Here is an 11,758-nt window from a genome sequence, read left to right on the forward strand (position 1 = left end):
GTAGTCAGAACGAGCCAGAGTCATGCACAAATAATAACACAGTGATGTAAATCTTTAAGGCTATCAAACAATTCCTATCTTGTGTGAAATCCCCGGTTTCCTCCCGGATCAAAGCACACCAGAACTATCTAAGGGTCTGAGCGCTAACACAGAGAATTTGCAACAGCAGACAAGTTGCGAGTGATTCAGCTAGGCTTTTGAAGCAGAGGAGACCCTTCAGGCACGACCCCTCCTATCAACCAATGAGGAGCGGCGAGCGTCTCCTCTGACGTCAGCCGGCTGGCCGGTCAGCTGACGCGCCTCCTCCCCGCATAAAGGTCCTGTCTGTGCGCGCGCACACGCGACAAAGCAACCCTATGTGCAACTGACAGACCCGTCCTCGGCGTGCTAGACGCCTGAGGCACGGATACATTGCTAAGCAGGGAGCTGGAGGCAACTGCGGTGGTAGCGCTGTTCACCGCGGCTGCCTCTCCAGCGTTTGTTACACTTATGACATCTAAATAAAATATATATCATTTTTTTTTTTATTTCAAGTCAAAGCTTTCATTGAATGGTATTTTTTCCTCAAACTATTTTTTTCTATGCATTTTAATGGGAAAAAGAGGGGAAAAAATAGAAAATACACATTATTTCTCAGTTTCACCAATTCAAGTTTAAAAAACGCTACTGTAGATAAAAAATACAAATTCTGTTTGGTTATTTCACAAAAATTAGATTATGTTCCTGTCACAATTTATGGTGAGGAAATTTGATTCTAAAATAATGCTACAGAGTGTATTTTTCACTATGAACTGAGAAAATAAAAAAATTTAATGGTACAAATCAATTTTATTGGCTCAGGGCACATCTATTCCCTTTCACCAATTAGTGCTGCATCAGATAGTGCTGGAGGTGTGCATGGGAGATAGCCCAATCATGCACAGTTGTGCTTCAGCTACAAGACGTATATCTACATCATTGTGGCTTAGATGAAGTCACAAAGGACGTAAATATACTGTAGTGATGGATAAAGTGGTTAAAGGAAACCTAAACTGAAAAAAAAGACTTCTACTACTCCCATGCAGTCAACCTGTACCCACTCTGTCACTAAGTTTGCTTCCAGTCCTCTACAGCAACCCTGTTCCAGCTGTCTGGCGAGTTGATGGGCCACTGTGCATGCGCATCCTCGATCACGCTTCTGTTGCTGAGAGCGTTCTGCGCAAGCGCAGTAGACATTTTTTCATACTGTGCACACGCAGAGCTCTCCTGTGCACGGGAGCGCGATCAGGAGGTACACTGACTGGGGCCACACATCAGAATGAAACTAGGGAGCTGCGGTGAACCGGAGGATCGTTCAATGACGGCGCAGGCACAGGGCGGCTGCAGGAAGCTGGTGGAAGCCCCAGGTAAGTTAGTCTTTTTAGTTTTTTTCAGTTTAGGTTGACTTTTAGACTATAGAGTAAGTCTGTAGCCTTCTAAAAATCATCTTTTTATTAGACATTTATCTTTAGCAATATCAGCAGTGCTAAAACGCTGCAATAGCAATAAAATATCACTTACCTCCATATCTATCTCACGTCAGGCATCTTGTAAAGGTGGAAGGATAATTTTTTTTTCTAGTTTTAGTTCTGCAGAGCTCAGGCTCAGGCAGAGCTTTCTAGAAGAAAATCTATAGAAATTAGAGCGTTGGAAGAGTCCACCCATTGATTTTATGTTATTTATGCCAATTTCAGACCTTGAATTTGTACTGGACAAAAGTAACAATCCCGTGCCCTACATGGAGCAGAACGCACTTTTCACTGATGTTGCCAAAGTCCAGTCTGGGATGGGCACATTAGTGCAGGAAAAGAAGCCGCTGCTACCAGGAGCCCAGAGGTGAGTGTGACTGCTAAAACTGAGCATACATGTCAAAAATACTTACCACAATTCAGTTGTTCAGTGACCGGTAAACTCCTGAAGTCAAAGTCATCATAAATGAGCTGCTTTCCTGTTGCTTAAAGAGGACCTGAACTCAGAACCTCTGCAGAACAGCGTAATAACCTTTAAAGAGGACCTGAACTCAGAACCTCTGCAGAACAGCGTAATAACCCTTAAAGTGGACCGGAACTCTTGCACAGGACAGAAGGAAAACGGAGAGAAATGCACCCTGTATGGCGTACGAGAGAAATCGCCACTGGGAGACTTGGGCGCAGGATACAGCCGATATATGGCTTATCCTGCTGCTGCACAAGTCCCGGCACCGTTAATTACTATTCCCCCTCCAGGTCGACGTGGATGGTTGGAATGATGTAATTCAGCTTCCAGCCATTGCTGGCGGCCGAATTACAGTGTTTTAAAAGTAACTTCAGCTCCGTCTTCTGACGGCACCAAAGTTGCCCCGCTACAGCTGTAATTCCTATTACAGTCTATGGTGGCGCCGGCTGCACCCAAGTCTCCTGCGCTGGATTCCTTGCGTTCGCCTGTATGAGTTCCCCAACCCTGTCCTCAAGGCCCCCCAACAGTACATGTTTTGCAGAAAACCACAAACATTCACAGGTGAGGTAAATAGTGTCTCAGCAGAGCTGATTAATTACTTCTGTGGATTTCCACAAAACATGCACTGTTGGTGGGCCTTGAGGAAAGGGTTGGGGAACACTGATTTAGAGGGTTTAGCCTGTCTAATTACCCCTTATCTGTGACTAATCCTCAGAGTAATTTGATCTCTCAGCTGTGTCAGCTGGATGCCTCAGCAGAGCAGCTGATTTGTAAACACAGGATGTTAACCCTATTTACCCATGTTGCAGATTTTTTGCAGGATTTGTATCAGCTGTAACCAAGATTTTTTTTCTTTAAAGGTCATTATGCTGTTGCTTATTTGTTGTGCAGAGAGGAAGTTCAGACTTCAGGTCTGCTTAAAAAAAAATAAAAAATCCTGCAATAAATCTGCAGTGTATCTACTTCCTGTTTTCATGGAAGCAGACATACAGTGGTGTGAAAAACTATTCGCCCCCTTCCTGATTTCTTATTCTTTTGCATGTTTGTCACACTTAAATGTTTCTGCTCATCAAAAAATGTAAACTATTAGTCAAAGATAACATAACTGAACACAAAATGCAGTTGTAAATGATGGTTTTTATTATTTAGTGAGAAAAATAACTCAAAACCTACATGGCCCTGTGTGAAAAAGAAATTGCCCCCTGAACCTAATAACTGGTTGGGCCACCCTTAGCAGCAATAACTGCAATCAAGCATTTGCGATAACTTGCAACGAGTCTTTTACAGCGATCTGGAGGAATTTTGGCCCACTCATCTTTGCAGAATTGTTGTAATTCAGCTTTGAGGGTTTTCTAGCATGAACCGCCTTTTTAAGGTCATGCCACAACATCTCAATAGGATTCGGGTCAGGGCTTTGACTAGGCCACTCCAAAGTCTTCATTTTGTTTTTCTTCAGCCATTCAGAGGTGGATTTGCTGGTGTGTTCTGGTTCATTGTCCTGCTGCAGCACCCAAGATCGCTTCAGCTTGAGTTGACGAACAGATTGCCGGACATTCTCCTTCAGGATTTTTTGGTAGACAGTAGAATTCATGGTTCCATCTATCACAGCAAGCCTTCCAGGTCCTGAAGCAGCAAAACAACCCCAGACCATCATACTACCACCACCATATTTTACTGTTGGTATGATGTTCTTTTGCTGAAATGCTGTGTTACTTCTACGCCAGATGTAACGGGACACGCACCTTCCAAAAAGTTCAACTTTTGTCTCGTCGGTCCACAAGGTATTTTCCCAAAAGTCTTGCCAATCATTGAGATGTTTTTTTAGCAAAATTGAGACGAGCCTTCATGTCCTTTTTGATTAAAAGTGGTTTGCGCCTTGGATATCTGCCATGCAGACCGTTTTTGCCCAGTCTCTTTTTTTATGGTGGAGTCATGAACAATGACCTTAATTGAGGCAAGTGAGGCCTGCAGTTCTTTAGATGTTGTCCTGGGGTCTTTTGTGGCCTCTCGGATGAGTTTTCTCTGCGCTCTTGGGGTAATTTTGGTCGGCCGGCCACTCCTGGGAAGGTTCATCACTGTTCCATATTTTTGCCATTTGTGGATAATTGCTCTCACTGTGGTTCACTGGAGTCCCAAAGCTTTAGAAATGGCTTTATAACCTTTACCAGACTGATAGATCTCAATTACAGTACTTTTGTTCTCATTTGTTCCTGAATTTCTTTGGATCTTGGCATGATGTCTAGCTTTTGAGGTGCTTTTGGTCTACTTCTCTGTGTCAGATAGCTCCTATTTAAGTGATTTCTTGATTGAAACAGGTGTGGCAGTAATCAGGCCTGGGGGTGACTACAGAAATTGAACTCGGGTGTGATAAACCGCAGTTAAGTTATTTTTTAACAAGGGGGGCAATCACTTTTTCACACAGGGCCATGTAGATTTGGAGTTTTTTTTTTTCTCACTAAATAATAAAAACCATCATTTAAAACTGCATTTTGTGTTCAATTATGTTATCTTTGACTAATAGTTGACGGTTTTTGATGAGCAGAAACATTTAAGTGTGACAAACATGCAAAAGAATAAGAAATCAGGAAGGGGGCTAATAGTTTTTCACACCACTGTAGCATCCTGTGTTTACAAATGAGCTGCTCTGCTGAGGACTGAAACAGCTGAGAGATAAAATTACAGTTGACACATATGAGGGGGAATTAGACAGGCTCTTCTCTCATACATACAGGTTGCATTACTCTGTTTTTCCTTTTGTCCTGTGCAAGAATTCGGGTCTACTTTAAGAGGAACTGTAATCAAAATAACAATTAAAATAATTCCGGGTACAACCCCCGTTGTAGTTGGTGAAATAAATGATTTTGATTCTGAATTAGTAAAATTGTTTTTTTTCCCTCTACAATATTAATTTATAAATGATGTAGTCAGTTTTTGCCCATTGTAATATCTTTCCTCTTCCTAAGTATCCTGAATAATTTCCTGTATTATTAAAAAAACTTTATTTACAAAGCGTTAACATGTTACGCAGCATTCTACAATAGATGGGGGATACATTATTAAATAATGTTACACAGGGACATTACAGCAAAATGTTCAAGCATAAACAGTGGTACACAAAATTGTGATGTAACAGTAAACAATGGTGCGCAGGACTAATGCGTCACTTCTGCACATCTCTCTGTGGTATTTTATTTTTTCTTCCTGTTTTTGTGTTCTAAAAAAGCTTGTGAAAAAATTGCACTGCTTTTAGACCCTAAAGCCCAATCTACACGATACGATTCTTTATACGATTCGATTACGATTCTATTTACGATCCGATTTAATCCGACATGTCCGATCGGGATTCGATTCAATTTGATTTGCCATTGCAAAACAATGGCAAATCGAATTGAATCGAATCCCGATCGGACATGTCGGATTTAATCGGCTCATATATAGAATCGTAATCGAATCGTATAAAGAATCGTATCGTGTAGGAAATAAACATACCTCTAGGGAGGTTAAAGAAATGCAGAACAACAACATTGCCTGATGCCTCCTGTCTCAGAGGAAATTGATATATAGACAGCACATTTGATAGAGTTTATGTGAAACATGTGGGAGTTACATATAAGAATCCTTTAGAGGACAACTGAAGCAAGCAAGATATGAAGGCTGCCATATTTATTTCATTTTAAGCAATTCTAGTTGCCTGGCTATCCTGCTGATCCTCTGCCTCTAATACTTTTAGTCACAGACACTGAACAAGCATGCAGCATATCAGATGTTTCTGACATTATTGCCAGATCTGACAAGATCAGCTTCATGCTTGTTTCTGGTGTGATTCAGATACTCTTGCAGCCAAATACACCAGCAGGGCTGCCAGGCAACTAGTATTGTTTAAAAGGAAATAAATATGGCAGCCTCCATAGTCTTCTCACTACAGTTGTCCTTTAATGCATTGCCTATTCTTATTTCACCTCACAGCCGGCATATCCTCCTCTCGCCCTCTCCTACCATATACACTGTGAGTGCTTCCTTTGTCTTTTTTCTGTAACCATTTAAAGGCAAACCGCGCTACTTGCAGGGCCAAAACAAACTACAGATTAGAGTACACAACAGCACTTCAGATAGTTAGCCTACAAGTGTTTTGCGCTGAAAAGGCTTTGTTTATTAATAATGAGCTCAAAACAACACATTTTGTAGTGGCGCACTCCTCCGTTTCCTGAGGTTTACAGAATGCGACACAAACAGACGAATATACATTTGAAAAGGCTGGCTTCTATTGTGATTGGTTATTTAGTGAATGGGAGGGGCTATGCAAATTGGTTACAAGTGTAACAAAAATATTTTCTTAGAAATATGAAACCTCAAGTAGATAAAATAATTGTATTGTTTGTGTAGCGTTGCTGTCTTTGTTTTAGCCAATCGGTTACCACTTTTTATTTTTAAAATTGTTGCAGAATTGCCCTGGAGTTTCTTCAACCAATGTCGTTCTGCAAAATCCCCTCTCACGTAAAGGGGGAGACAGAAATGAAGAAGAGACATCTGGAAATCCTAGGATATTACGTCATTCAGGTACACAGCCGTTTGCCAAATGATCTGTGATGCATATTTTTATTGAGGCGAGAGGGATATGGAGTCTGACATGTTTATTACCTATTTAAACAATGCACATTGCCTGGCTGCCCTGCTGATCCTCTGCCTGTAATACTTTTGTCCATAGACCCTAAACAGGCATCCAGAGCATAAAAGGTAGAAAACCGAGAGCCCAATATAGTGTAGCTTGTATTGGAGGAATGCGAATGATGATGAAACGTAAGTATTGTACTTACAAACCAGGGTTACCTCCAAGGCAACCACTGAAAAGGCAGGTGGGGAGACCAAGCCTGTCCTCACTCAGGATTAAGACGTCGCTCTCTGTGGATAGAGGAAAAAAAGAGGGTGTACCACCCTTCCACCAAGGGTGGATTCTTGATGTGTAGAGCTGTACAGAGGCGCCAGTAGGATAAAAGTCACTAAAACGTTTAAAACGTTCGGGATGCGGTGGTGGACCAGCCAACCCAAAACAGACACAGGTACTGTCGATTCAAGTAATAAATAATTTATTTATATACTCCAAAGACAAGTTGCAACGCGTTTCACGGGCAAAATCCCGCTTCCTCAGGCAATAAACAACTGGAGTAATACACAGCACGGAGTCCAAAATACGCTTGGCACCTCATGCATCCACCTCTGTACAGCTCTAGGCATCCAGAGCAGATTGACAACCTACCCCCTACCCCCCCCCCCCCCCCCCACCCACCCAATAAAAATCAGGCTACAATATGTTTATGGAGTGTAAGGTTAGCATATTATTCCACAGTTAGCCTATGTGCTACAGCATATGGCCTGTGGCACACAGGTAAATGTCGTAACTGTTTTAGGAGATGTCTATCTGAGAGAGCAGACATTGCCTCTCTGTCTTAAACACTCCTGGTTAACAACTAGCTGTTTTATTCCCTAGTCTCTCCTCAAATCTGTTCAGGGCTGCCTTGAAATCACAACAAGGTACAGGGAATTCTTTTTTTTATGTTTTTCAAAGGTAGCTGAAGTGACATGTAACATTATGAGATGAATGTCCAGGGCTGAATTTGCAACTCAAAGGCCCATAGGCACAGGCCCTAAACTCTGCCCCTGAGCACAGGCCACACCCCAAGTAAAAATGAACTGAACTTTAATCCCTTTCTTATGCCACTAACTGTCCTTAGAATCTTACACTTAATCATTGTCTCATATCCTTAGTGACTTAAGACAAGGACTACTGTGGCAAGACTGGCAAGCTCCTGTAGTCAGTGATTTAAGGAGGGGGGGCGCCTCTCCCACAAGAGGTGCCTGTAGGCATGTGCCTACAGTGCCTTATGGAAAATACAGCCCTGTGAATGTCCCTTACCTACTTAGAACTAGGATGTATGTCTTCTTCTAAGACTTCAGGGCTCTAAATAGCAGCTTTTCTGCAGTTGAATTGTAATAACTCAATGATAACTGATTTGTGGGTGTAAAACTCCTGTGCTGCTGGGAAAACATTTCGGAGGACAGGGAGCAGATAACTTCAGTAATTCAAGATTTGTCTTTATGGGAGCTGAATAACACTACAAACTACCTTGATGCATCCGAGACAGTTATTATTATTATTATTTATTGTATTTATAAAGTGCCAACATATCACGCAGCGCTGCACAATAGATTAGTAGGTTAACATATAAGGTAGGACATACAGGAAACTTACAACAAAATAAGATCATGCAAATGATTTGATAACAGTCCAGTGTCATAGGTCAAAATAGAGACTGTTCTAGTCCACAAGAGGGGTGATTGACAGTGAGATTGCATAATCTAGCTGGAAACACTAGGGAGGAGGGCCCTGCCAGAGGCTTACCATCTAAAGGGGTTAAAACTTTACATGCAGATGTTAACCTTCAAATACAAAAGAAGACTGTGGGATTTCAGGAAAGTCCTATTTAGGACGGAGTTGTTTATTTCATCAGTACTTTTAGGTTTGCTTTAAAATATGCTTTAGTTAAAATATCAAAATAAAAGCCATATGGACAAGTACGGATTGGCTCAGGGGACTTCTGTTCCCTGCCACCAATCCCCCCTTGTTGCCGGGATCATCGAGGTCTCAGGTTTCCACCCGCACGATTGCTTGCACAGCCCCGCACACTGCACAGACGGGAGTCTCACGTACCTACAGCTAGAGAAGCACCTGCCGCGGATGTGAGACTCACGTTCGTGCAGTTAAAATGGTTAAAAGACCAATAGGAAGTATTAAAAGATCATGTGGGCTGGTCTTTCTCCTGACTCTCAACAGTAGCGGAGTTTCTCCTTGGTGAAGCTGTGAATCAAAAGATAATTTTGTTGTGAGTTTTATATAGAAGGTAGTCTCTGATTATGCACAGTGCTTTGCTCAGGATTCAGGGCCATTTTTAAACAGAAGTTCTATCATTTTATTCCCATATGTTGTTATTGGTTTTGTCTTTCTAGATCCCCTATTATGAATGGCGCTCTGCAGAACTAAGAACAAGCGAAGCCAGGATAAACTTCCTCAGGAGGAAGATATTTTCTGATGCACTGTGATATATATATATATATATAATTTTTTTTAACCATATGTGATATATAAATAAAGTTGCTTTTTTTATTTAAGAAAACAAACTTGTGTGTTTCTCTTTAAAAAAAATGGAATACATATTTTATTTACCAAAACATGAAACCATAATCCATGTATCATGTATTACTTTGAAGGCCACCTGAAGTGAGAGGGATATGGAGGCTGCCATATTTTTTCCTTTTAAAGGAATCATCAGTCAAATAAAAAAAAAATGAGCTTTACTTACCTGGGGCTTTCTCCAGCACCTTGCAGCCGACTGTCCGACGCTGACAGCTCCGCTCTCCGCCGCCGGCCCGGGGTCCCCGCACGGTGCAGAGAGTGACCTCGAGGTCGTCTTTACTGCGCCTGCATGAAGCACAGCTGTCAAGCAAGCAGTAGTTCTGCGCTGTAAGCCGCGGACAACGTGGCATTGATTGACAGCAGCGCTTCACACAGGCACAGTAAGGACGACCTTGAGGTCTTCCTCTGCACCGTGCGGGGACCCCGGGCTGGCGGGGGAGAGCGGAGCTGTCAGCGTGGGCCAGTCGAATGCAAGGGGCTGGAAAAAGCCCCAGGTAAGTAAAGCGGATTTTTTTTTTAATTATTTGGCTGATGTTTCCTTTAAACAATGTGAATTGCCTGGCTGCACTGCTGAGCCTCTGTATTTTATGCTGGGAGGAATACATGATGACAATTTTTCAGCAGATAGATGGCTTGATGGATAATTTCCGAAAGGTCTGATCTGATTCTCAATCATTTTTCTGATCAATTTGTATAAAAGTGATCAGAAAAACAATCGAAATCAGATCAGACCTGTCGGAAATTATCTATCTGCCAAAAAAACCTTATTGTGTATTCCCAGCATAATACTTAGCCAAAGACCCTGAACAAGCATGCAGCAGAGCAGATGTTTGACTGCATTTGCTTCATGCTTGGCTCAGGTGTGTGATTCCAACACTTCTGATGCATGAAGGAACAGCTGGATGCCATGCAACTGGTATTGTTTAAAAGTAAATAAATATGGCTGCCTCCATATTACATTCACTTCAGTTGTCCTGTAAAGTGTAACGCCGGCCATTTCAGATGTGGTACGCCTGGAAGCTGCTACCACTGGAGACATTTGCGCACTCTTTTTTTTTTGATGAGCACGTGTCACCCAGACAGTTAAAACTTGTGAGAATAAAAATACAAAAGTGAAATACCTCAGTAGAGTGAAACCCCTAGATGAGTTAGAGGCTTCTCCTGTCTTCCTCCCCCACCAATGCACGCCGGGACCCTCTTCTGCGCTCCCATCCATGGTCAAGCGTCGCCACACTGCACAGGGGCAGTCATGTTATGCGGCTACACAGTAGCACGGATCTGCTTGTGCACAGAGGAAGAAGCCATGCACGAGCAGCTTTGTGCTACTGCGCTTCCCATCCTTGCACCAGCACAGTGCAGCTGCACTCGTACACCGTTGGGATGGCAAGCTCTTGTCGAATATATACTTCAGATTGTCCCAGCACTGCATCGGTGGGATGATGGAGGATGGGGAAAGCTTCTGGACTATCTGGAGTCTTCCCGCTAGGTAAGTACTCATCTTTTGCTTTTTTTTTTTTCCCCCTCTTATATATTAAAAATGTGGGATATAATATGTATATTACAGGTGTTACCATTTTAAAGGGACCCTGTGCAGAGGACTAAAATGAAAATCAGCATTTGCCCGGGGCTTCCTCCAGACCCCCGTAGCTTGCGAGGTCCCTCAGCATCCTCCCTGTTCCCTATGTGGTTCCATGAGCAGCCCCGTTAGTGCGTCAACTTTGGCTGAAGTCGCACACAAGCGGGGGCCCGGCCGCGCTCCTGGCTTAATTATTCGCACTTCGTCGTAAGCCTCCTTTGCATGCGCAGTTCTTGAAAGACTGAACTGTGCATACGAAGGAGGCTGATGTGCATGTGATTGAGCAAGGAGAGCGGCCGGACAGGGCATGCTGAAGTCACCGCACTAGGGGATCCTGAGAGGACGGCGAGGGACTTCTCTGGCTACAGGGGTATGGAGTAAGGGGAGGAGGAGGTAAGTGCCAATTTTCATTTTGGTCATTTTTTTTGTCAAAATTCCTACGCATGATTTTTGTATGTTTGCGGTGCGATTGCGATTTTGAGAAGGCCGTTTTTTTTCCTACTGCAAGGTCTCCTGGGATTGTTGACCTACAAACACAATAAAAATCGCATGCATTGAGTTTTTTGTACTGTGCTTTACAAACACATATGCTCAAAAAGTGCTGCAGCCACCGCGATTGTGATTTTCTGCACCACTATGTACAGTCAATGAGAACAACAAAATCAGAAATCCCATCATGCTCTGCATTGTGCATTCTGTGCAGCTAAAAATGATGCTTGGGTAAGAAAAACAAGATTCTGATGCTGTGAAACTGTTAAAGTAATGCTAAGCCTTTTCAGTGCTGCTGAGTAGATTTTTAGTCTGGAGGTTCACTTTAAACATAACATGAATAAAACCTAGATTGTGATATTTCCACCTTCTTTCTCTGTTCTCCCACCAATAGTTACCATCAATGTAGAAAACACCCCATTGACCTCAACTCCAAAAGCTTGCTGTCCGGGGGTAACTGAACTGTGTGCGCTCATTTAGAATGCTTATTAACCCATTAACTAACTCCTACTACTTCCATCTCAAAAATATTTCATCCCTTCCTTTCACAG

At 42.6% G+C, this 11,758-nt stretch overlaps 1 protein-coding gene across 1 annotated transcript in view; it reads left to right on the forward strand.

The window, feature by feature from the left end:
- The window catches only part of LOC137524980 (FAST kinase domain-containing protein 1, mitochondrial-like), a 78,075-nt gene extending 68,949 nt beyond the window's left edge, over nt 1-9,126 (forward strand). The window contains exons 13-15 of the mRNA XM_068245575.1: nt 1,713-1,854; nt 6,396-6,510; nt 8,956-9,126. Coding sequence (XP_068101676.1) covers nt 1,713-1,854; nt 6,396-6,510; nt 8,956-9,048 — 350 coding nt within the window. The 3' untranslated portion in view covers nt 9,049-9,126. The remainder of the gene's footprint in view (nt 1-1,712; nt 1,855-6,395; nt 6,511-8,955) is intronic.
- The last annotated feature ends 2,632 nt before the right edge of the window (nt 9,127-11,758 follow it).

The sequence above is a fragment of the Hyperolius riggenbachi genome, chromosome 7, assembly GCF_040937935.1.
Source record: "Hyperolius riggenbachi isolate aHypRig1 chromosome 7, aHypRig1.pri, whole genome shotgun sequence".
NCBI classification, from domain to species: Eukaryota; Metazoa; Chordata; class Amphibia; order Anura; family Hyperoliidae; genus Hyperolius; species Hyperolius riggenbachi.